Genomic DNA, 27,736 nt, shown 5'->3' with positions numbered 1-27,736 from the left:
GAACCCATGCTCTAAAACCCAGTTTAAGGAATGCTGAGAGCTATTGTTTAGGTTGTGATGCTGTTTACAGAGGGGAGGAAGTAGGATAGCTATACTGTTCTGAAAGCTTCATTTGCAAAATAATTGGGGAAAAGGGTTGTATTTTTATGTAATTTGACCAGATGAAAAGAAATTCATCAGATGGAAAGTGTGACTTGCAGGCAACAGGATGTAAAGGGCCTCACTTAAACACTACCCACAGCATTGAGGTTTCTTATTTTTCCCCTCATGCTTCTGTACACAGACATACTCTATTCTCAAATCTATTTTCTTTTCCAGTAGAGAAGCTTTAGAGCATATAGAAAAAATATTCCCAGTCTTTCAGCAGGGATGTGCTGAACTTCACCCAAATGATTTAAGTTGTATTAAAACTAGATTCAGTGTCTTTGGAATAACTGTAGCCTCTTTATTCTTAATATCTCCAGAGGGCTGGCATCTAGAGAGCATACTAACAGATCTTGCCATATCAAAGACTGTGGCTTTGTAGGTTAGTTAGCACAGATGATGATACCTTTTTGATGATGGTGGATTAGATATACAGGGTTCTTGAATCCCCAAGGGTTTGCTATTATGTGGTAAATCAGTGGTGGTTTTTAAAAAATGAATATGAAGTCTCCTTTCCCTGAAGTTAACTTTGCTAAATGTTCCCAGCAAAACAACCTTGGGAGCCACTGACTATCTTATTTTCCTCCTCTAGTTTGATGCCATCTTGGATGTTTTGTCTTCGGCCATTGTTTTGTGGCGCTACAGCAATGCAGCAGCTGTACACTCTGCACACAGGGAATACATGTGAGTATATCTTAGCTCTTTTTAGACTGGGCAATGGCAAGCTGCAGAGCTGCGGCGATTGGGTATGGTCGGGTCTATATTAGCGACCACGAAGGAGATGGTTATCAAGGAACTTTGATCTATATACCTTTATATCTCTAAGTAAAGAAGCACCTTGAGGTTCTTTTGATGGTAATAGGTATAACATGAAGTTGCTATGAGATAGATATATGTATGTATATATAGTGATACATATATGTATATATGATATATATATATAGATATATATATATCTATATATATATATATCTATATATATATATATATATATATATAGAGAGAGAGAGAGAGAGAGAGAGAGAGAGAGAGAGAGAGTGTGTATGTGTGTGTGTGTATGCTCCTTCTAGAAGTTTGGCAAGAAAGGGTAGAAAAGAAAGAGGGCAATTACTAGTAACATGGTCCAAGAAAAGGTTTATTAGTCTAGAATGTTAGTCTTTTGATAGGCTGTAAGCTCCTTGAGGACAGAGATAGTTTCAATTATGTCCTTAAATCTCCATCACCTTGTATGGTAGACAAGTAATTAGACAAGTAATAAGTGTTGGACACTTAGTAAATACATTGTGATGGATTGATCAGAGTAGAAAGGAACTGAATATTTTGTGGACAGAAGTAAAGAAGCCATTAGAGAACAAGAGATTGAAAGTATATTGGAGAAATTGTTAATCAATAAGATTTTAAATTAATAGAGGAAAATCAAATTGCCAAAATGAAAATAGAGAGTTTGTGATGAATCCAGAAGAAATAGAAAAAAAAATTAGAAAAAAATTTATGGCAATAAAATGGCTAACAAATTAGATTGATGAATACTAATAAAAATAACCAGATTAACAGAACCAAGAAATTGAGGATTAATATAATCCAGTTTCAGAAAAAGGAACCCAATAAACCATAAAATAATGCCTAAAATGAAAAAATGCTCAATATCAATGCAATTATAAGTAAATTCTAGCAAATATTTAAAGAGCAATTAATTCCTGTTTTAAATTATTTGCAAAAATAATAAAAAGAGGGCTTTGTATATGCCTATACCCTTTGATCCAGCAATACTAGTACTAGGTCTGTTTCCAAAGATGATTAGAGAAAAAGGAAAAGAGCCTATATGTTGTAAAATATTTATGGCAGCTCTCTTTATGGTGGCAAAGAACTGGAAATTTTAGGGATGCCCATCAGTTGGGGAATGGCTGAACAAGTTGTGGATATGATTGTGATAGAATACTACTGTCCTATAAGATGAGCTAATTGATTTTAGAAAAGCATGGATAGGGGCAGCTAGGTGGCACAGAGGATAGAGCACCAGCCCTGAAGTCAGGAGTGCCTGAGTTCAAATCTGGCCTCAGACCAAACACTTGACACTTACTAGCTGTGTGACCTTGGGCAAGTCACTTAACCCCAATTGCCTACAAAATAAATAAATAAATAAAAAGAAAGAAAAGCATGGATAGACTTGCATGAAATAATGAAGGGTAAAATGAGCAGAACCAAGAGACTGTTGTATACAGTAATAGCAATATTGTCTTAAGAACAACTTTGAGCAACTAAATAATTTTGACTATTATAAACACCTAAATTAATTACAAAGGCCGTATAAAGGGATACATTATCTGCATCCAGAAAAAGAACTGATAAATAGAAGTATGTATAGAATGATTTTCATATGTATACATATTTGTGTCTGATGGTAGCCACCTCTAGTTGGGAGGGAGGAGAAGAAAAAAAAGAAAAGAAAGTTATGTCATAAATTTATTATATATTTAAAAGGAATAGCAAGTTGTACATAATAGATTTGCAGTTTCATGTGCAATCATCTTTTTTTAATTCTGCTATGTTGGGAAATGCTTATTTGTTTCATAAATTAAAAATAAAATAAATTTTTTCAAAAAGAGGGTTTTGCCAAAATTCTTTCTATGAGATATAATCTGGATACCTAAATCAGGAAGAGCTAATTCAGAGAAAGAAAGTATAGACCGATATTGTTAATAGTCATGGATGTAAGCATAGGAGCTGCAATAGCATATTTGAAAGCTTATACAACATACCAAGTTGGATTTAATGTCAGGAATGAAGACCTAGCTTAATATTAGGAAATTTATAAATGTAATAGATCATATTAATGACAAAACAATGAAAACATGGAATTATATCAATAGGAGAAAAGTTTTGGTTTTTTTTTATAAAATACAACACTCATTTTACTTAAAAACTTTAAAAAGAATAGGAATAAATGGACTATTCCTTACTATACTAGATAGTATCTGCCTAAAATCAAGAACTAGTATTAACTATAATGGAGAAATTTTAGAATCCTTTATAATAAGATCAGGATTAAAGCTGTCACTACTATTAATAGATGTAGCTCCAGAAATGCTAGCTATAGCAATAAACCAAGAAAAAGAAATTGAGGAAATGAGTATAGTAAATAAGCATAGAAACAGGTAGAAATTTGTTGTTGTTACAGCAAAGAATTTGAGACATTGGGGATGCTCTTCAGTTGGGGAATTACTGAACAAATTATGGTATACTAATACAATGGAATACTACTATACCATACAAAATTACAAAAGGGACAGAATCAGAAACTTCAGAAGATTTGTATTAACTGACACAGAGTGAAATTATCAAAACCAGTAGAACAATTTATACAATAACTACAGCATTTTTAAGGGAAAGCAACTATAAAATGTTTAAGATCTATGGTCAATGTAATAACTATTCATGACTCCAGTAGAATGCTGATGGATTGTCTTGACAGAGAGCAGAATGGGGCAAGCATTTTCAGGTATAACCAATGTGTAGAGTTGTTTTGCTTCACTACACATATTTGTTACAAGAGAGGGTTTTTATTATTATTTTTTTGGAGAGGGGAGAGTTAGGGGAGATTGTGGAGATAGTGATCCTTAAAAAACCAGAAATAACAGAAAGAAAAGTGCCTTGGTGAATCATTTTTTTGAATGAGCATAAGAAAATTCAAATGGGGACGTAGACCAACATGGTAGTGTTGGAAATACTATGTTAAATTTGAAATATATAGAAATAACTCAAGCAAAATGTAGTGGAGATTCTCAACTTCTAATGTAGTAATTTTTCTGTCCTTTGTACAAGGAAATTATTGTGTTTGTTTATATTTGTCAAGGTCATGAGAATAATAAAAAGGAAATTTCTTAAAAAGATGCATGAGAGATATAGGAAGGCAGGAAATAAGTTTTTATTAAGCACCCACTATGTGCCAGGCACTATACTAAGTGCTTTACAATTATTATCTTATTTGAGCCTTACAACAACTCTGTGAGGCAGATGCTATCACAATCTCAATTTTACAGACGAGGAAACTGAAGCAGACAGAGATTGTGTCTTGCCCAGGGTTCCACAGCTAGCAAGTGTCTGGGGCTGGATTTGAACTCAGGTCTTCTTGGCTTCAGGCCTAGTGCCCTATCCACTATGTCACCTACTTACCTTTTGGGGATGGTCAATGGAGCAAGATCATGGCAAAGACAGAAAAGGATGGCATAAAAGGCACTAGTGGAAGGTTGGGAACCTCAATAAAAACTCCTAGACAGCCTCTTAACTATAATCTGAGTCTAAAATGAATGAGGTGTAATCATAAGGATTTTAGGTCATTCTTAAACACATTAATACTTTTAAGTGCACTTGAAATCCTGGCATTCAGGTAGTAATGTAACTACTACCCATAGATATGCAATTAAAATTGCTTGTGAGCAGCAGTAGAATTCATTGTGTTAAATCTGAGTTTGTATGTATGACAATAGAAGGTCTTTGATAACCTGATGTCCCAGCTGGACAAGCTACTGCATCATACTTTGGTTTCAGTAAAAGGACATCCAGTATATTCTGGGAGGACATTCCTCCCAGACTGCTGGTGGTTTGTGTTATCAGTGAATGGAATCTAGAAAATTTGGAGACGTTCCCATGAGCTAACACACCTTACACACTAGTGGTATAAGTAAATGTCTTGAAAGACAAATATTTTCTTTTCAGCTTCACCTTTGGCTCTTCTTGGAAGAGACCTCAGATATAGATTATCACCACAGTTGACATTCTTTCCATTTGTTCCGACATCGTCCTTTAGCACCAGATGTCCGTGTTTAATTTCAACACCAACTGAAATTTGGAAGAGAATAAGGACTAAACCTAATGTCTTTGTTGTGTTAGCTTCCTTTAAGATAGGGTTTTCAATGCTCATTTTGACAGCATATATATTAAAATTAAAGTTTTCAGTCTGATTACATGAGGCATCAATTTCAGTGCTTCTCTGTGTTCTTTATTTATTCTGTGCACTATTCATTTAGAACTTAATACACAAAAGTCTATTTTAGCAAGAGATTTCCCATCTCTGGAAAGGGTCATCATGCATTTTTTTAGAGTAAACCTAAAATGATTATGGATAATCAAGAAGAAGGTGATTTATGCCAAGGTATATTGAGAAAAAAAATAATATTGAATAAAGGTCAAAGCAACAGAAAACATGAAGAATCTCATCTTATGTGAAGCTTACCATTCAGGTTGAGAGAAATTCTAAATAGCTAATTATAAACCTTCTTGAGAGAGAGCAGACAAGATTCAGAGTATTAGCGATTGCTGGAGCTATAATGGCACTCTTTTACAAAAGATTAGGCTTTTGTGTGTTGGTCTGAATACCAGATATCGTGTCCATTTGGAATGATTTGTTGACAGGCCAAGCATAATTAAGACCATATGTCATTCAGACTGAGCAGTTGGTGTGTAGTTGTGGGTGGGTTTGAAGGATGTGATCACCTCTTGTGGGGTTTAGATAGTCCGAGGAAAAAGATTACTAGTCTAGAAGTCTGGAAACTTGGGTTCTAATACTGGAGTCTTGGCTCTGTTACTAACTGGCTGCATGGACATTGGGAAGTCAGTTAACCTCTCTACACCTCCATTTTCTCATCTATGAAACTGGGATGGTAATTTCTGTGTGATAAGAGTTGTTATGTAGATAAAATGAGAGCAAAAATGTCAAAGTACGTTGAAATGTTCTGTAAATGAAAGGTGGTGTATTGCATTACCTTTATGCTATTGTTGTGTGATGACCTTTTATAGATAAATAAACTCTTGTCAAGAGGGAAGGCCTTCCACAAACTTTGTCCATATCCTTTTAGAAAATTGGGTCTTTGAGAAAATGTGGCCTTGTTACTAGTTTGCAGAGGATTTTTTACTCAGAGTAATGAAGTTTCCTAAAGTAACCCATAAATCCATAGCTACATGATATGGTTATATTATTTAGCTCACTCACTGTTTTGCACTGCCAACACAGCTTTTAATAAACATCTTATGGTTCCCCTGATGAAGCCAGTTGAAGGGAGAGCTGAAAGAAGGGAACTAGGGACCATCCATTTACTCCCAAGTGTAAGGTCCCTCAGCACGTTGAATGCTGTAAATAGATGGTCCTAGTTCCCTTCTTTCAACTGGAAAACAGCCAACTGGACCTCAATTCATCCCTTTTGCTTCCTGAGAGGATTCCAAGCCTCAGAATGAATCCTTAACCTGTGATTGTCCACTCTTCCTGATACAGAGTCAAGCCATATAACTGTGGTTGGGTTGCTACCTGGTGTTCACACACACACACACACACACACACACACACACACACACACACACACACACAGAGCTGCCACTCAGAATGTATACATTTGTTGTTTTGGGGCCAATTTTTATTCCTAATTTGTTTCTTTATTGCTGTAATCTATGACCTAACCTCTCCCTCCCCTTCTAACCTGTCTCTCTCTGGGCTCACAGGCCAGATCCAGTTCTGGAGGCTTGAGCCAAAGAAGGACATCATCTTGTGAATTCAAATTTAGTTTCAAGCACTTATGAGGTGCATGATACTGGACAAGTCTCTTAATCTCTGTCTGGCTCAGTTTCCTCATCTGTAAAATGGGGATAATAATAGCACCTACCTCCCAAGATTGTTGTAAGGATAAAATGACATAATAATTGTAAAGCATTTAGCATAGTGCTGGCCATATAGTAATGCTTAATAAATAATAAATGCTTGTCTCCTTCCCCCCCCCCCCTCCAACTTCTAGATTTCAGGTGAGAATAAAAGGAGGCTTCATAGGAGGTCACACTTAAGCTAAGATTTGAATGCAGCTGGGAATTGTAAGATGTATGGGTGAGGTACAAGAACATTACAGTCTTGGGAGACATGTGCAAACATACACAGATGTAAGATATAATGTTGTGTACGGGTAACAGAAAGGAAGCCAACTTGACTGGCATTTAGAAATCATGGCTAGTGGTTTAATCAACTTGAAAAGATAGCCTGGCACCAGATTGTGAAGAACTTTAAATGCCAAATAGAGGAGTTTGTAGTTTCTTCTAAAGGCAATTAGGAGCCATTGAGGTTTTTTGAGGAGATGTATGACGTGGTTAGATCTGTGCTTTATGAATATCAAATCGTAAGTGAGATTAATTCTTTTACATTCTGATTTGTGACTTTGCCTTGATTTTGACTACCAATTCTGCCTTGACCTCTAGCTTCTGCATACTCCCTAGGTGTGTAGGACGGGTTGAAGTGAAGAGAGACTGAGATGAGATTTGGGATATGCAGAGGTTTAGACATTTTCTTGTCTGAAAGTGGATGAAGCCCTTTTCAATATTATGTAGATATACACAGGCAGGTAGGTGGTGCAGTGGGTAGAGCATCAGCCCTGGATTCAGGAGGACCTGAATTCAAATGTGACTTCAGACATTCAAATATGGCCTCACAACACTCACTAGCTGTGTGACTCTGGGCAAATCACTTACCCTCAATTGCCTCACCAAAAAAAATTAATATTATTCAAGTCAAATGGCTTTTAATCAGCCTTTCACCTTAAAGTAAACAGAACTTCTTAGTCTACTGTGAACGTTAACAAGAGCCATACCAAATATTTATAAATGTCAAGACCTTTAATATACTATGCCCACATTTTATGAATAGATTCCTAAAGTCAAGAATATAGTAAAGAATGGAAACTAGATGTTATTTCCTTGAATACTACAAAATAATATGAAAAATTCAATTTCCTTTTTTGTTCAGATCTTTTGTTCTTTTAAAGACAAAGAAGCTATTAAAGCAGTAAGACTTTTGGAACATCCTATATAAATTACATTAGACCAGAACTCCCCTTTATAGAAAAGAAAAAGAAAAAAGAAGAGAAAAAATTAGCGAAACTGATAAATTCATTGGAAAAGTCTGAAAATATCTGTGATAAACCATACGCCATGGACCTCTGGCTCCTGCAAAGGGTAGGAATGGGAAAGAGAGGTGTCTTTTCATATGTGTTCTTTGGCACCATGCTTGTTCTTTGAAATCTTACATTTACTTTTAAAAATCAATATATTTTTCTTTATTTCATTAAATATTTCCCAATTCATATGTAAAATTTTGAAACATTCATTTTTAAATATTTTGAATTCCAAATTTTTTTTCCTTCCATCCTACTCCTCTCCTACTCATTGAGAAGACAAGCCATATTATGTTGATTATCCACTTACAATCACTTTTGATTCTTTTGTGGTTGTTCTCATTTTCATTGTTATAGTCATGCATATTGTTTTCTTGGCTTTGCTTACTTCATTCTGCATTAGTTCATTTAACTCTTTTCATGCTTCTCTGTATTGATCATATTCATAATTTCTTATTGCACAGTAATATTTCGTTGTATCATGACTGGTTTAGCCACTCCTCAATTGACACCCATTGACTTTGTTTCCAGTTTAAGTTCACTTTTCAGGCTACATGCATCCTCATGCAGTTTGGTTATGTGCTTCTGCTGCAAATCACCATTAATTGCGGGGGGATGGGGAGTAGAGAGGAAAGGGGAAGAAATAGTCCCTTCTCCTTCCTCCATGAAGGTCTACTTTGTTACGTTTTCACATGACAGTCTAAGTGTTAGCGTGCTTAGGAAAAGCTAGAATTGGTGTCCCTGTTCCTTTCACCAGGAGTGGGGTGGGGGCAACTTTTCTGAGAATTTGGCCACCTCTCCTCAGTCAGCCTATCATCAGGAAGCAGCTTCAGCTTCTGAAACCAATCTATAAGGTACTGGGGAAAATGTTCACATTCATTGGGAGGAGTCCATTAGTTCTCTGAAAACATCAGACTCCTCCCTATTCCCATTTCCCATTGGGGGAGCTATGATGATTGATTAATTTTAAATATTTACATAGCATTTTCAAGATTTCACAGCCCTTTACATATATTATATCATTTTATCCTCACAACCACCCTGGAACATAGGTGCTATTGTTATCCTTATTTTACAGATGAGGAAAAGGAGACAGAGGTTAAGTGACTTGTCCAGAGTATGTGGGACAGGATTTGAATTTGTGTCTTTTTGACTCCAAGCCCACTGCTCTGTCTATTTCATCACATACTATATCCCTTTACACTCCCTTTGTTTATTAAAGTGAAAATCTGAGTCGTAGTGTTCTGAAAACCTTTCAGAAATTAGTTACACTCCTTAGAAAATGTCAGCATCTTCTGTGGCTCTTCTCTATTTAGTTTTTGCCAACCTCATAATGAGCTTTAATTCATCTCCCTCTGTTCATTAATCATCAATCACTCTCTTGGCTTTGGGAATGAACAGAATAGATTCAAGTGATTAGAAGTTTACAGAGTGAAAAGACTTAGATGAAATCTGATTCCTCTCTTTTAAACAAGAATGGACACATAGCTTTCTCTTGAGGATGTATCTGATACATTTTCATCTTAAGTGTAGTAATGGACCTTAGGACCCTTTAAAGGTCTCTAACATGATTTTTCTGGCTTTTAAAGATTTGGAATTTGTCATTGGTGGTCTAAATGGCACTGGGTGAATTATTTTACCAAATCATGAAACAAAAGGGAAGTATTTAGTTGAGCACAATTTTTGTAGGAAAAAAAAACCACCTCATCAAAACATCGAAAACTGGATTGATTTGCCCAAACATTTTCTAACTTGATTAGCGTCTTAGGGCCATGCCTAGGTTCCTCAGAATTTTGTCTTTTCTGTTTGAGGACACATTGATCGACTCTGCCTAATCAGTTAATGCTTCTGTTGTTTCTGGTGTGGACCATTTCCTTTGGGAAATCTTGACCCAAACCCTAGTCTTCCACTACCTTTGTATTTGACAGAAGAGCCTTACTTTTACTCTTCTCTAATGAACAGTGATAAAAATTAGAACCAGAGGACTCTGAGGTTTCACACTTCCTGAATGTGAATTCTTTCCTTCATCCTATTAACTCACTTATCCTTTCCCTCTCATGACTCACCTGCTCCTTCCTACAGACTTTGTGATGAGTCATAGCATAGGAATCTGGTCATTAGTATATCCTGCTATGTAGCAATATTGGACTGCAGCATCTGCCTGCTCTCTGATTCTCTTGACTGTTTGCCTTGGTTTTGACATCCTATTCTGCCTTGACCTCTAGCTTCTGCATACTCCCTAGCTCCTGATTGTAAATTTGACATTGGACTCATTGTTCTGTCTTATTCCCAGCTTCTGAGCCTTGGGACTAAACAATTCTTTTTAATTCAACAAACAAGATCTCCTGGTTCTGACTTCTGACATTTCCCCCCCCCTTCAAATGTGGCCTCTAATGAGGAGCAAAACTTCCATAAGAGGGATAATAGAGTGGAGACTCTTCACTTCTCTGCACTTCAATGTCCTCATCTGTAAAAAAAAAAATGTGGTGGTTAGCTGAGATGATGTCTTAGATACCTCCCAGCTCTATAGATAATTTATGAACCCCTTCATCTTTCTCTGGAGTCACTTAACTAAGTCTGTTGACTACATTTCACAAAATTTTCTTTTTAAAAACTTAGACCTAGGGGGCAGCTAGGTGGCGCAGTGGATAGAGCACCAGCCCTGGATTCAGGAGGACCTGAGTTCAAATCCGTCCTCAGACAGATAACACTTACTAGCTGTGTGACCCTGGGCAAGTCACTTAACCCCATTACGTAGCCCCCCCCCAAAAAAAATGAAACTCAGGCCTAAGGGGCAGTTAGGTGACACAGTGGATAGAGCACTGGCCCTGGATTCAGGAGGACCTGAGTTCAAATCTGGCCTCAGACACATAACACTTACTAGCTGTGTGACCCTGGGCAAGTCACTTAACCTTATTGCCTAGCCAAAAAAAAAATTAAAAAAACTTGGGCCTAGAGAGATTAAAAAAGCACCTATTATGATCATAGAAGAAATGAATAGACTGCACATGGTATTAAAATTGTAAGCTCCTTGAGGGCAGCGACTGGTTTTCATTTTTTTTTTTAAATCTACCCCATCCCCACCCCCACAACATGTTTGGCACATAGTAGATATTTAATAAATGCTGTCCTTATTGGGAAGAAATATGGTGGAAAGATCTTAAAGCTAGTTTGAATATCTGTTGAATTGAAAAAATGAAATCTAAAGGGCTGAAGATAAAGCAAAGGGAAGTGATCAGTTGATATGGCAAGGAATAAGACAACCATGAACAGGTTTTGGCCAAGTCAAATTGCACAGGGAATTCCAAGTGTATGGTCTCAAGTCTCCGATTAAAATGCAGGATGTACAGAAGTGTAAGTCAGTAGGAAATGCAACCACCTGCTGAAATTAGTTTTGGAAGAGAATCAGGATGCCTGCAATGAAAGGTACAGCTTGATTCCCATTATGGGCACCTGACATTTTCCATCTGATTGCAGCACAGTCAGGGCAACAGGAAAGCTCACCAATGCTAGCTGTCTCTTTAGGTTACAAATCTACACTGCTGGAAGGAGAAGTACTGGCAGATGGGCGGACATTGTTCGCCTCCTCAGCTTCATAATTCTGCCACAATGAGGCAAAAACAAATCTTTGTAGTTCAGGAGTTCATTTTCCTGTGCCAACTCTACCCAAATTTCATTATGCTCGGCAGGATGTTGAAGGGAAAACTTTGGAAGCAGTGCAATAAAAATTGTTAAGTGTTTGTCCATTTGAAGGAAAGAGGGGCACATTGTATTGCATGTGGTTCCTATCCTTCCCCTTTTAGCCAATTTGCTGAGCCAAGAGACTTGGCTGTTTTGAATAATTGTAGTAGACAGGATGAAGTCCTGTTGTTTTAACTTGATAAGATCAGAAATTTTGATTTTATTCAATTAATGTTTTGTATAACACAAAGCTCTTCAAACTTCATGATAAATCTGGCAATGTGGTTAAGCTCACAGCAGTCTGCACAAGGTATATTTCAAGAAATTGAAGTGACAAAATTTAACAGTTCAATATCTGTTTAAAATATATAAATAATAAACATGTAAAATGATATGATAAATAAGACAAAAATAATTATCAAATTCTCTAAGAAAAATAATCAAATGATAATTTCTTAATTGATATCTTATAAAAATAGTCTGCTGTTGTGCATCAATTATTATTCCTTGTATTGCTTCACCCCCATGATATGCCTCAAATGTATATACCTGTTCCATCTGATAATATTCTACATCATTAATTTTCTCATTAGCTGGAAGTACCTCAGCCCCAGATTTTATCCAGACCACATTTACTGATTGCCAGTACCCATCCTTCAAAAGCCCCCATGAGGAGTACATTGCTGTATATATTATATAGTTTTTCCTATATCAGTTGCTAGCATATGATTTGGAACTTTGATCTTTTGGACAAGATCCAATATAGCAAGGTTTTAGTGAGGCATTTACTATGGGCAAGGTACTGTGCTAGGTTACAAAGAAAAAAATGGTCCTTGCTCTCAAGGAGCTTATATTCTACTGGGGGGAGATGGTTTTAGCTTTTATCATCTTTTATGGGCTGATCAAACTATCTGTGGTACTAAATGCAAAGATTGACAAAGAAAGATAACTTAATCAATCCCATGATAGATTAATGATTTGCTTGCTTTACTACGCTCTGAATGAAAGGTAAAGGCATATTAAGAAGGATAAGAACCTTGGAATCTCAAAGATGGATTGGACAGTAGAGGCCACCTAATTCAACCTCTGGTCATGATGCTTTAGAAATATATAAAAGTAACCATAATGAGGGTATATGCTTGTAATCCCTGCTGTCAGGGAGGCTGAGGCTGGTGATAGATGTCTTGAGTTTGGGAGTTTTACCCTCCTGTGGGTTATGCAGATTGGATGTCAAAACTAAGATTAGCATCAATATAGTGAGCCTAGGGAATAGTGAACATATCCATGTCAGTAACAGAGCACATCAAAGTTTTGATGTTAATTAGTTCCGGAATCAGTCCCTATATTTCCAGTCTGAAAGAGACGAAGAGACCCAATGTTTTCTAAAAAATGTGTGTGTGTGTGTGCATGTGTGTGTGTGTGTGTGTGTGAGAGAGAGAGAAAGAAAGAGAAGAGAGAGAGAGAGAGAGAGAGAGAGAGAGAGAGAGAGAGAGAGAGAGAGAGAGAGAGAATTATATTAAAGTAGCATCACACCTGTCTCTCAGTGGAAATCTTCTTTTCTTGCTCCTTTTACCCATGAGGTTAGATGACACAAAATCTGAGGTTTTAAGAGATTCTGCATAATTGTTTTACATTTACTTTGCACTTTTAACTTTTCAAAACTCTTTACATGCATCCTCTTAAACCTAGGTTCAGGAAAACTTGTGACTTCCAAAATGTCATGAATGAATGATGATAATAATCAATGATAGCATTTAACACAGAGCTGTAACACTAGTCACCTGAAGACCTTGAGCTCTGACGCTAATCTGTCCTGCAATTTATGGCTTGGGACTCTACCAGGATAGCACAATTTGCCAACCATGTAGACCATAAATTCAACAACAACATCATTTAGTTAAGACACAAAAGATATAAAAGCAATGTAAATAAATCAAGTTGCGCAATTGTTGTCTTCTCTATACACACATCTGTATTTCCAAAGGTGATAGAAAAAATAGAAACCTTTTAGGAAAAACTTGAGTAGGTGGGGAAACTAATTCTTTAGTGAATGGGTAGACTAGGCAAGAGGACTTTCATGTCCCATTCCCCTCCAACTCCCACCCCCCCGTTTATGTTATGGTGATCTGCTGTAGCCTCTTGGGGCTATATTTAGCTTCACTCTGATTCTGGGCTGCCAATTCTTTCCACAGGATTAATTTCCAGAGTTTCTTTCCCCCAAGTGAGCTGCAAGACCAGCATCAGTATTCCATAGACTACTAGACTACCTTGATTTGACTGCCTAGGTACATCTCACCACTCCTTAAAAGGCATTATGAGGCCCCATGTCTTATTTCTTTCTCTTTTTTGAGTGGTTCCATGCTTTTCTTTTTTGGAGTCCATTCTGCCTATTACAAGTCTCCTAGGATTCTGACATGCTAGAACTTCTTCCCCCTAAACCCATCTTCCTCTGCCCATTCCATCAGCAGTTCCCTTAATTCGTTGTTATGGGCACTTGAAGCTATTCTGGAGAGTCCACTTTAAGGGAAAAGTTCAGACCAAGTTCCTTCTACTGTCATGAAAAGGACATGGGAAACTTCCCGGTAAAATAGAACACTGATAAGCCAGGGTGCCTCGGGTGAAATGTGTACCCCTGAAGCTTTGGCTTCTCACATCAGGGTGAGTCAAAGTTGTTTTCCCCTCACTTCCTGGAATGAACCAACCAGTAGATTTTTAAAATGTGAAGTCAGGAAGGGAGTTTGAACGGAATGGGGGATGGATGATGAAGACCTTTCTTCAGATCCTTAATTTCCTGAGGTGAAAAAACAATGGAAGACTGATTACATTCCTTTGGCATCCTTACAAAATCTACAGAAAGAAAACAAGTTAAAAAAGACCACACCCCCATATTGTACCATTTGGAAAACTTTGTTTACCCTGAATGACCTTTTGTATAGCTGACCTTCCATCAACTCTGTTCTTCCTTTTCAAGCCATATCCAGTGTAACTTATTAGTGACCAGTTTCCCCCACCATTCCAATATATTACTAAGAAAATAAATCCATGGATATATTAGGGGGTAAAGAGTAAAAGGATGAATTCCTTACAGAGCTAGTACATAATAATGATAATAATGGAGGTTTATATAGTATTTTGAAGTTTGCCAAGCTGTATTATCTCATTTGATCCTCATGAAAATCCTGTAAAGTATACACTGTGGGTATATTATCTACTTTTTACAGACGAGGAAAGTGAGTCTCAGAGAGATTAGATGATTTGCCCTATAGTAACATAGCTAATAAAGTGTCAGAAGAAGTCTTCTTGACTTTGAATCCAGCATTCTATCCACTGGGTCAGGGTTTAGCAAACTACACCTGAGGGCCAAATCTGGCTGCCCACTTGTTTTTGCACAGCCAGAGAGCTAAAAATGTTTTTTTTTTTCATTTTAAAATGCAATGATACTTCATTTTAAATGTAAAAACCATTTTTAAGAAGGCTAACCTCTGCACTAGCCAAGAGATCTTAACATGCTTTAAAAAGTTCCTTTTTGATAATTGTATTTGTAAATAACTAGTTTCCTTTGTGGTTCTATGTATTTTATTTGATGTATTTAAAACATTATTCTCAGAAAAGATGCATAGGCTTCTCCAAATTGCTAAAGGGGTCCATGACATAAAAAGGTTAAGGAGCCTGGTCCTGAGGAAAACATTTGAACCTAGAGAATAGTTCTGGGCTTTGGTATTAATTAAAAAGATAGAGAGTTTGTAGTCCGGGATGCGCTTTAAATGTCTCAGTTGAAAACATTATCTTTGCTCCTCTTGGGCCTATATCTGCATTTCACAAAAGCTTCAGACTGTATTTTATGTGCTCATTGGGCAAAGGACTGACTTTGGAATTGCTGCACCCTTGGATGCTTTGATGGCCTTGCAGATGAGGGTGGTTTGCTTTTGGCTTCTTCCTGGACTTGTTCATTGCTCATTTACACCCGAGAACTTTTTAAAGGCAAAGCTAGCAGCTACATGTGAGTCTCTCAATTTCTCTAGCCTAAGAAGAGATCTGGCAAAGTTCTTCAGCCTTTCCATTAAGGAGCAGACACCTTTCATTTATCTACAACAGACATTAGCTTGGAAACTCAGGGGAGAAAAAACCCTAAAGCATTTTATTTTAGGTTCTGTTATAGCCAAAAACTTGGCTAAAGCCCTCCCGTGGGGACAGCAAACTAGCCAAGACTGCTGTGAGTAACTTGCAAATATTACACTAGATAGAATGGTGGCTGTCTTTCCTGTAATTCTTGTTATTGCTGGAAAAAAAAATAAACCTTTGTGCTTAGACTCAACTGTGATTAAATGAGAAAAAGTACCCCTTAGAAGTACCAGGAAATCTGGTAGTGGAGGGGAATAACAACAACAACAGATAACAATAATAATAGCTATAGTTTGCATAGTGCTTTAAGGTTTGCCAATATAAATTCATTTTATCTTCACAAAAACTCTAGGAAGTAGATACTATTATTATCCCTATTTTATAGAAGAGGGGATTGCCCAGGGTCACCCAGCTAGTTAGGGTCTGAAACTGGGTTTGAACATGAGTCATATCCTGATTCTAGGTCTCAAGCTCTACCATTGTGCCATGTAGATATAAAAAGCTGGAGTTAGTTGGTAGCAGCTTTCCCTTTTGACATCAGTAAAAAAAAAAAAAAAATAATCAATGCTGTGTATAAAAGGTGCCTCAAAGATGAAGAGCTCCGTGACAAGGGGCTTACTGAAATTCCAGCTATAGCTTTTTAGCTCCATTAAATTGTGTGGGACAGATTTCCAGTGACTCACTTCCTTTAATTAACCAACCAACCAACCAGTTGTGTTTTGTATCTTCTAAATTAAATTTTATTTTTAAATTAACAAGCAGTGATTTTCTTTCCCTCTGTTCCCAGTCTTTTTACGCTTTACTCCCCACTCCCTCACCCCCACAAAACAAAATGAAATAAAATGAAACTTTTGTAACAATTATGAATAATCAGGCAAAACTCACGTTGGCCACGTCTAAAAATGTGTGTCTCATTTTGCAAATTTAGTCTATTACCTCTCTGTCAAGAGGTGGGTAAGTATTCTTCATCATTGATTTCCTGAATTCACAGTTGGTCATTGCATTGATCAGACTTCCTCAGTCTTTCAAAGTTATTTGTTTTCACAATGTTGTTTCAACAAGTATTTACTAAGTGCTTACTATGTGTCAGGCACTGCTCTTGGTGCTAGGGATACAAGTATGAAGAATGAAACAGTCTGTAGTCAAAAGGAGTTCATATTCTAAAAAGGGAGATAAAAATTATATTTAAACATGTATGGCATAAATAAAAATTAATAAATGCATATACATAATATGCAAGCATTTAATTATAAGGTACTATGGGTTCTGTCTCTTTTCCAAACTTCTCTGTTATTTCCCAGTCACCCAGGCTTGACCCAGGTATCATCCTTGACTCCTCTCTCATATTTACTGTACATATCCTATCTGTTGCCAAGTTCTTAGACAGAATTAGGGAAGTGTGGAAGAGGAGGAGGTTTAGGGTAAAAAATGATGAGTGCATTTTTATATACGTTGATGTAAGATGTTTCCAAGATACCCAGTCTGAAATATCTAGTAGACATTTGGAGATATGGAATTAAAGCTTGATATGAAACTGGATCTGGATATATAGATCTGGGAGTCATCTGCACAGAAATAATAGTTAAATCAATGGGAATTAATGAGGTCACGTGAGGAGAAGAAAAAAAAAAGCCAGGATAGAACCTGATGGAATAACCACTCTTTGGTGTGGACCATGAGCCAGCAAAGAAGATCGAGAAGGAGTGGACAGATAGGTAGAAGTTGAACTAGAAGAGAGTAATGCCATGAAAATCCAGAGAGGGGTGGAGCCAAGATGGCTTCGTGAAAGCAGTGACTTGCTTGAACTCTCCCCCGAACCCATCCAAATACCTGTAAAAAAATGGCTCTAAACAAATTCTAAAGCAGCAGAACCCACAAAAAGACAGAGCAAAACAAATTTCCAGCCCAAGACAGCCTGGATGGTTGATCAGAAAGGCATATCGCAACCGGGCGGGTAGAGGAGCTCAGTTCGGCATGGGCACGCAGGCTGCAGTGAACCTGGAGCAGGCCTCAGAGGAATGAATCACAGGCAGCTGTGGCGATTTCCAGACTCCTCAATCCACAAACACCAAAAACAACTTAGAAGGTCAGTGGGAAAAGTCTGTTTCTGTGGTGCTGAGAGAGGAGCTAGGTCAGAGCCAGCTCCAGAGTGCAGAGCACAGAGCGCGGGCTGGGCCGGTGGCTGTGTTCTGAGCTTCTGGCCCACAGACTGAGGGGGAATTAAGTGGCTGATCAGAGGGGCACTGCAGGGATCTCTTTGCTGGTGCTGAGGCAGGAATCTCTTGCTTTGCCCATGCTTGGATCTGGGTCATAGTTCTGGGTGGTAGTCCTGGGGTGAGGAGGAGCGCTGGTGTGGTAGAGCTTGTGGTGGCCAGTGGAGAAGAAACCCTCCTCACAATTCCAAGAGAGAAAAGACTGCTTGTGGCCAGTCACTCAAAGACCAGAGCACAGGCCAGGAAAAGAGTAAACACCTCGACCCTTATCATACCACCTTGCAAGAACTGAAAATTTACAGGTCCCTACAAGTATCTCTGAAAACAGCTGTACAAACCCCTGAAGCTTGGGACAACACATTCTCCATATTGGAAGCAGACTCTTACCTTAAAACTCAAGTAGTTGGCTGGGATCATGAGCAAACCTCGCAAAAAGAATCAGACCATATTATCTTACTTTGGTGACAAAGAAGATGAAAACATACAGCCAGAAGAAGACAACAAAGTCAAAGCTCCCACATCCAAAGCCTCCAAGAAAAATATGAATCAGTCCCAGGCCTTGGAAGAGCTCAAAAGGGATTTTGAGAAGTAAGTAAGAGAAGTAGAGGAAAAACTGGGAAGAGAAATGAAAGTGATGTAAGTAAATCATGAAAAACAAGTCAACAGCTTGCTAAAGGAGACCCAAAAAAATACTGAAGAAAATAACACCTTAACAAATAGCCTAACCCAAATGGCAAAAGAGGTCCAAAAAGCCAATGAGGAGAAGAATGCCCTAAAAAGCAAAACTGGCCAAATGGAAAAGGAAGTCCAAAAGCTTACTGAAGAAAATGCTTCCTTAAAAATTAGAATAGAGCAATTGGAAGATAGTGACTTTATGAGAAATGAAGACACAGTAGACAAATCCAAATGAATGAAAAATTAGAAAACAATGTGAAATATCTCATTGGAAAAACAACTGACCTGGAAAATAGATCCAGGAGAGAGAATTTAAAAATTTTTGGACTATCTGAAAGCCATGATCAAAAAAAGAGCCTAGACATCATCTTTCAAGAAATTATCAAGGAAAACTGCCCTGATATATTAGAACCAGAGGGCAAAATAGAAATTGAAAGAATCCACCGATCTTCCCCTCAAAGTGATCCCCAAAAGAAACCTCTTAGGAATACTGTAGCTAAATTCCAGAGTTCCCAGGTCAAGGAGAAAATATTGCAAGCAGCCAGAAAGAAACAATTCAAGTACTGTGGAAACACAATCAGGATAACACAAGATTTAGCAGCTTCTACTTTGAGGACCCAGGGCATGGAATATAATATTCCAGAGGGCAAAGGAGATAGGATTACAACCAAGAATCACCTATCCAGCAAAACTGAGTATAATTCTTCAGGAAAAAAAATGGTCATTCAGTGAAATAGAGGACTTTCAAGCATTCTTGATGAAAAGACCAGAGCTGAATAGAAAATTTGACTTTCAAATACAAGACTCAAGTGGAACATGAAGAGGTAAACAGGAAAGAGAAATCATAAGAGTCTCATTAAGGCTGAACTGTTTACATTCCCGCATGGAAAAATGATATTTATAACTCATGAGACCTTTGTCAGTATTAGGGTAGTGGGAGTGGAAAACATTTTATGTATGTATAGATAGATAGAAAGATAGATAGATAGATAGATAGATAAATAGATAGATAGATAGATAGATAGATAGATAGATAGATAGATAGATAGATAGATAGATAGATAGATAGATAGAGGGCACAGGGTGAGTTGAAGAAGAAGGGGTGATATATGGAGAATAAAATTAAGGGGTGAGAGAGGATTATGCTAGGAGAAGGAGAAAGGGAGAGGTAGAATGGGGTGCATTATCTCGCACAAAACAGACAAGAAAAGGTCTTACAGTGGATGGGAAACAGGGGAAGGTGAGAGGAAATGAGGGAATCTTATTCTCATAGAATTTGGTTTAAGGAGGGAATAACATACACAGTCAATTGGGTATGGAAATCTGTCTTACCCTAGAAGAAAATAGGGGAGGAAGGGGACAAGAGAGCAGGGGGATGATAGAGAGAAGGGTAGATTGGGAAAGGGTCAATCAGAAGGAAGTACTTCTGAGTTTGGACAGGGTCAAAAGAAAGAATAGAATAGATGGGTGGGCAGGATAGGATTAAGGGAAATAGAGTTAGTTTTTCACATGTCTACTATGGAAGTGTTTTGTGTAACTGCACATGGATGGCCTGTATGGAGTTGCTTGCCTTTTCAATGAGGGTGGGTGGGTTGGGAGGAAGGGAGAACGTTTGGAATCTGGAGTTTTAGAAACACATGTTTTAAAAAAAATGTTTCCACATGCAGCTGGGAAATAAGAAATACAGGAAATGAGGTACAGAAATCTATCCTGCCCTGCAGAAAGTGGAAGGGGAAGGGGAATAAGAAGGGGGGGGGAAGAGATAGAAGGGAGGGCAGACTGGGGGAAAGGGTATTCAGAATGCATGCCATCTTGGGGTGGGGAGGGGCAAGATGGGGTGGAAATTTGGAATTCAAAATCTTGTGGAAGTAAATGTTGAAAACTAAAAGTAAATAAATTTATAAAGAAAGAAAAAAAATGTAAAGGAAAGAAAAAAAAAAAAGAAAATCCAGAGAGAAAATAAGATACAGTAGAGAAAGGTGGTCAAAAGTGCCAAATGGAGCAGATCTGTAAGAGAAAAGACCATCTGGCTCCTAGTAGATATTGGGTAGGTTTGGAGAAAGCAGTTACAGTTGACTGAAGAGGTCAAAAGCTAGATTACAAAGGATTAAGGAATAAGAGGAGACAAAGTAGAAGTAGAAAGTATAAATAACTTTCTTTTTTTAATTTTCTTTTTCATTTATGGTATAAAACAAGCACTTCCAAAACATAATAGAATAAAAAGATGATTGTTTGTGAAACTACTATCTTCTTTGTACAACTTGCTATTCATTTCAAATATACAACAAAATTATCATGTAAATTTTTTCTTCCCTCCCCCACTCTAGAGATGGCTACCATTATACCCAAATAGGTGTGTATACACACACACACACACACACACACACACACACACACACACACACACATTCTATACACACTTCTATTTATCAGTTTTTTTTCTGGATGGAGATAGTGTCTTTCATCATGTGTCCTTTATGGTTAATTTGGGTATTTATAATAGTCAAAATAACTTATTCACTCAAAGCCATTCTTAAAACAATACTGCTGTTATTGTATACAATGTTCTTTTGGTTCTGCTCATTTCACTCTTCATTATTTCATGCAAGTCTATCCATGTTTTTCTGAGATCACTGAGCTCATCATTTCTTATAGCATGGTAGTATTCCATCACAATCATATACCACAACTTGTTCAACTTTCCCCAACTGATGGGCATCCCTGTAGTTTACAGTTCTTTGCCACCACAAAGGATAGAATAGCATTTTAAAAGAAGTTTGATTAAGGAAAGGATAGATAGAGGGTGACAGTTTGAGGGGATAGTAAGGCATAGTCAAAATTTTTAAAGAAGAGAGAGACATCACACTGTAACTATAGCATCAAACAATATAAAATTTACATTTGCCACAAAATAAAAAAAGGCTCTCTATCGATGCAAGGTCTGCCAATGAATATTTGGCTGCTCAGCATTCATTCATTCATTATTCATTCTTCTGTTTAATAAACATTAATTAAGTGCCTATAGGCAAAGCACTTTGAATTAGGTGCTATTGGAGATAAAACTTCAGGTGACACCTGGTTCCTACCCTCATGAAACTTAAAGTCCAGTAGCCCAATAAAAAATAAACAGATTAAATGTACAGGGAAAAAAGATAAAAAGATCTTTTAAAAGATTATATGTATAGGAAATGAGTATTAGAGTTGCAGAACAATGTTGTGTCAAAGTCTTTTTGAGTGTGAGATTAAAGAAGGTTTCACAGAAGAGGTGGCATACGCAAAGGACAATTCTAAGAAAGAAATCATATTAGAGATTTTCCTCTTTAGTTATTTTTTGGGAGTGGTGGGAGGGGAGGAATCCAGATGTATTACCTAATTGGTGTAGACTTAGAAAGGCCTCCAATTGAAGAAGCCTCTTCTACCAGTGTAGGTTTGCAAGTAGTCTGCAACTTATAGCCTAGATGACTGGCTATTGAAATTTATAATTCAGGGTGTGGTGGCAATTGCAAATTGAAAATTAATCATGTTTCAAGTCCTTTCAAAGTTACCCAAGGATATGACAAAAGTGAAAGAAAGAGGACTTTCTACTTGTTCCTATGTTTGTTTCCCCATGAGCTCGTTTGGTACAATGGAGTGTCAAAAAAGTGATTGCCCTTTGGGATTTGTAGTTGGTCAGTCAATAGGCATTTATTAAGTGCCTACTATATACTACATAATAGTGCTGAATGCTGGGGATACAAAAAGAGGCAGAAGACACTATCCTCAGGGAGCTAAGTCAAATGGGGGAGACAACAAGCAAATATGTATAAAAATGCTATAGACAAGCTAAATGGGAAATAATTAACCGAGGAAAGGCAGTAGAAGCAAGAGCATTTGGAAAGGCTTCTGTAGAAGATGTTACTTTAGCTGGAATTCGAAAGAAGCCAGGGAAGCCAGGAGGCACAGATTTGGAGAGATAGCTTTCCAGGCATGGAGGACATTGGCACATGTGGGTTTCTTTTACTCTGTGTACAGAAGATATGTATCTTGTATGCAGTATTGTGAGAAAGCCGAGAAGGAACATAAAAGGCACATTCAAGATGCTTTAGTTTTTTTATTTGATATTCATTTTCTCCCCAACTACCTAACTCCATTCTGTTGAGTGGATGGGGCCAAGGGATTCTTATCCTAGAATCTCAGACTGGAAAGAACCTTCAAAATAATCTAGAATTCAAAACCTTCTTAAACGAAGGAAGAACCTGAAGCCTAGATAGTCTAAGTGAATTGACAAAGGAACCTGCAGCTAGGTGGCATGGTGGATAGAGTGCCAGGGCTTGGAGGCAGGAAGACTTATCTTCCTGAGTTCAAATCTGGCCTTAGACACTTACTAGCTAGCTGTGTGATGCTGGGTAAGTCACTTGACCCTGTTTGCCTCAGTTTCCTCATCTGTAAAATGAGCTTGAGAAAGAAATGGCTAATCACGCCAATATCTTTGCTGAGAAAACTCTAAATGGAGTCAGGAAAATGACTCAACAACCACAACAGCCTACAGTTAGCAAGTGTCAGAGGTGCAGCTTGAGCCAATTGACTTAATATCCGTTTCTCTTTCACCTGTAACTCAATTCCCTCAAAATGCAGGAGGTATATTCATTGCTTCTTTGGGAAAATGCAGACGCGTGCTGTGGTTTGTGCTCCAGAAACCTACCAATTACATTCAGTCCAAAAATATGTTGACTTCTCAGGGAGCTTGCAAGCTGATTTAGAAGAAGATGAGTTTGGAAGGTTAGAAGGCTCCATTGACCTATCGTATCTGTAACAACCACTTAAGATGCTGAGTATGCCTCCCTGTTTTGTTTTTCTGTTTTGGCACATACTAGGTAATTCAGGTTGGAACATCTGAGGTCCTTTATCAAGTTTGATCAGGTTCTTTTTTCCAGTGTGAATTTTGGGTTGGTTCTAAAAGAGTGGACACTTGGCAGTTTGGAGTGATTTCAGCTTGATAAAAGTAGGCTTTGTAAGAGGCTCACCATATTTTTTCCAGGTATAGGAAGGACTCATGTGACCAAATCTTTATTAAACCCCAACGAACATTGTCCATCTTTGTGGGAGTTTCTAAAGATGCATTGGGGCTTCTGGAACAGGGATGACATTCTAGGTGTTAAGGTATAAGGAGGAAAAGGCCACAGATTCAGATGAATTTGCATTGCTCAAGTAACAAATGTGCTTCATACAGTGTGAGAGGGAAGGGTCTTAGAGTCATCTGTGTTCCTTTTGAAGTTTCAAGTCAGGGGAAGTTATTCTTGCTATATGAAAAAATTATCCTACTATTGAACCATAATATTGTTTTATATAAGAAACTCTCCTATCATCCATTATTCACAAATTTTGAGGCCCTTAGTACTTTTGGGGGGTATATCTCTAGGCCTTCATTGCCGCAGATGTGAAATGAGGGCATCCATAGTGTTTTCCTGCTCTACAAGCCTATATTTTTTGTAATCCTATTTCAATTAATCAAATGTCCCCTCCCCCAAAGGCAGAATCTAAGTTATGAGTAAATTCAAATATAACATTGTATGTTATAATTGTTTGCATTCAGAATGAAGGTAGAAGCTCTTGGTTTGCATGTAGGATATATTATATAGGAGATATGGATTTGACCCTATAGTTTTTCCACTGAAATACTCCTGATGTATAATCTTGATTACTGCCCCCTGTAGCAGCTGTGCTTTGGGAAGTCTGCCAATCCCAATGGTGATAGAAGGAGCAGAGAATTAGGAACATATGTAGGGAATGATAAATTTACCTATCTCTTATGCACAGCAGAATGATGGTATTCCCTAAGCACATTCTTTGTCTCAGTCACAGCTGTGATTCTGGGTTAAGCCAGTTTTCCTAGTGTCATTGGTAGCCAAAGTCAGAGATAGACTTAAACAGGGCAGGAAACCTGAGATGCTCAACCTCATCATTCACCTGGCCTTCTTTAGTGTGTAGGTCGGGAATCAAGGTGTTTGTGACTATGTCAACTGGAGTGAAAATGGATGCATTCATCATTGTCTTTTTGCATTTTGGAATTTTAAATATGTGATATTATCAGGATTAAATTCACTATTTGGAAATTTGGCTAGTAAATAATCATCTTAATTCACTGTTTTTTATCTCACCCTAAAAGTGAGTTCTATTACTTTAGTCCTAAAGATGGGTCAAGTCTTATTTCCTGAGGCAGCTACATGGTATAGTGAATAGAACCCTGGGCTTGGAGTCAGGAAGATCTGAGTTCAAATCCAGCCTTCTATACTTACTAGCTCTGAGATTCTGAACAAGTCACTTAACCTGTGTCTGCCTTAGTTTCCTCATCTATAAAATGATGGTAGTAATAGCATCTATCTCCTAGTGCTGTGATAAGGATAAAATAAGACAAATTGTAAAGTTCAAGGTTCTGTTTTTACTAGCTAGCTGTGTGATGCCGGGCAAGTCACTTGACCCTGTTTGCCTCAGTTTCCTCATCTGTAAAATGAGCTTTTTTTCAAACCTCAAATAGTGATATAAATGCTTTTAGATGGAGAAAGGGTTTTGAAGGAAAATATTCTACTTCATGGTATATCCTAGCTGCGTGTGATTACAACATCATTATTCAAAGCTTTTTACAGAATTCATCAGAATTGTTTGACCTATTGAGATATGTTTTGGAAAGAGAATTGCCTATAAGTTATAATTTTTGTGTAGGTGAAACCAGGCTCAGTTTTATGCTGGACTTTTTAACCTTTTTTTTTTGTTGTTGTTGTTGTCATGGACCCCTTTGGCAATCTGGTTAAGCCTAGGGACTCCTCAGAATAATATTTTTAAATACATAAAATAAAATACATAGTATTATAAAGGATACTATATTCAAAAAGTTATCAAAATATGTATTAAAATGGCAGGTTGAAAGACCCCAGGTTAAGAACCTGCGGCTAGGGATTTCTTTTGTTCACAGAGCAAGCCGACTATAGCAGCTGAAGCAGAACAAAGCCCTCTGAACCACATAGTGTGGATGTGCCACAGGAAAAGTCAGGTTTCCAGCAGTCTGCTGAAGATAGAATAATGAGGACTTGAGACTGGGAGGTGCCATCCCCAGGGAGTTCCAAGGCAGAAGTAGATTATACTGTCTAATTTTCTCTGCCTGTCATTTCCATACAGGTGAAATCAAGGGAAAAACCTTAAGGGCCCCCCTTGAAGGGGAAAAGATGGTTTTGTTTTTGTTTTTAAAGAGGAGCCTGAGAGTTGGAATCATAGATTTTGAGCTAGAAGGGACTTTAGAGGTCATTCATCTAGAGTGACCAACCCCCTCAATTTATAGATAAGAAAGTTGATGCCCAGAGACATTAAATGTTGTCCAGGGCCACATAAGAGGCAGAGCTAGGATTCAAATCCAGGTCTTCTGACTACAGGTCCAGCACACTTTCCACTACATGATATCTTCCTGGGGAAGCAGAGGAGTGGTGGAACATCAACAACTTTATCTTGGTGATGGCTGGGTTGACTGTAGTCTAATTTTAGGTGTGTGAACCCCTCAGGTCATTAAATATATATATTATATATATATATATATATGTATGTATATATATATATACATATATATATACACACATACATATATATACACACATACATATATACATATATATACATATATACATATATACATATATATACATATATATACATACACACATATACATACACATATATGTACATATATACATGTGTATATTGTATATATGTATATACACATATGGATGTATATGAATATAAATAATTACATGTGTATATATGTGTATACACACAAATGTGTTTATTTAACTAGAGTGGAGTTACTTCCTTCTCCCCTTCCAATTGTTTCTATGAGTACCTGTCTGTGGACCACCAAACTGGGGCACACAAAATGTAGGATCCCCTGTACTCAAAGGTTCACCTGTCAAGGTTTCTTCTCCAAAACTATCTTTAATATATACTCACCTTTCCCACTTAATAAATTCATTATACTATTGCCTCTCCCTTTTTGCTGATTTGTCTTGTCTCCCCAGTAGACTGTCTCCCTCTTGTGATTAGTAACCCTGTGTCTCTTCTTTAGCATGCATCCCAAACAAATATTAGAGTACGAATGTTTACCATAAGCCCTCAGCAAATACTTGCTTATTCCATTTGTACTTGTTCTCCCCGATAGGCCGATCTGCTGATAGTCTCTGCCTGTTGAAATCCTTTCCTTCTTTTGAGGTTCAGCTCAGGTACCATCCCTTCAATGAAGAGCTTTCCTTCTTCCTTTTTCCTTACTATATACATTTGTTTGACTTCTATGTATATACTTATAGACAGATATATTTGTCTATCACTTGTCTAGCTAGGCAGGGCTTAGCCGAGGCAATGGAGGCTGATGACTTGCTTAGATCCTTGTCCAATTCAGTAAATGTTTAACAACTGACTCTTGAAAAGGAAAAATGTACACATGATTCACTTTTAAATTCCCTTATTGACATTTTCACCATTATCTTAAATCTCAACAATAAATAGAATAATAAATCAAGTCATGATTTGTAGCATTTGTCCATTTCTGAGGTATAAATGATCACACTGAAAATTTAACAACCAGCTCTCGTGAGCCAGTACAAACTAGCTTCTCCCCCCGTCCCCCCATGCAGCATTACCAGATTTCTTGGTCTGCCATGGGTTCATTGACCTAGTGTTGCCTGTTTCCTTAATAGGGGAATTAGTCTCCCTAATAATTTATCCTACTGTCTCCTCCCCCTATACATATACTTCTTATTCCTAAAGAAAGTTGTTACTTATAGATCTGCTAATTATAGAAATGGTTATAGGCTCAAAGTCTAGGGTTTTCTCTAGCAACTGGATAATGCACAAACATGAAGCAGGTATGGAGCAAGCAGTTTATTCCATGCAGAAAAGGCAATACTAAGTAACAAAAAAAAATAGGATGATTAGGATCCAATACCTTATCAGCAATAA

At 37.5% G+C, this 27,736-nt stretch overlaps 1 protein-coding gene across 2 annotated transcripts in view; it reads left to right on the top strand.

Moving 5' to 3' along the window:
• TMEM163 (transmembrane protein 163) overlaps window positions 1-27,736 on the top strand; it is a 399,751-nt gene that overhangs the window by 253,472 nt on the left and 118,543 nt on the right. For both annotated transcript variants that reach the window (XM_078146075.1, XM_021009490.2), the window contains exon 4: window positions 737-828. In XM_078146075.1, coding sequence (XP_078002201.1) covers window positions 737-828 — 92 coding nt within the window. The remainder of the gene's footprint in view (window positions 1-736; window positions 829-27,736) is intronic.

The sequence above is a fragment of the Phascolarctos cinereus genome, unplaced genomic scaffold, assembly GCF_003287225.1.
Source record: "Phascolarctos cinereus isolate Bilbo 61053 unplaced genomic scaffold, phaCin_HiC Scaffold_726;HRSCAF=1367, whole genome shotgun sequence".
Lineage (NCBI taxonomy): Eukaryota > Metazoa > Chordata > Mammalia > Diprotodontia > Phascolarctidae > Phascolarctos > Phascolarctos cinereus.
The sequence above is the reverse complement of the archived record's forward strand: the minus strand, read 5'-3'. Positions and strand labels throughout refer to the sequence as shown.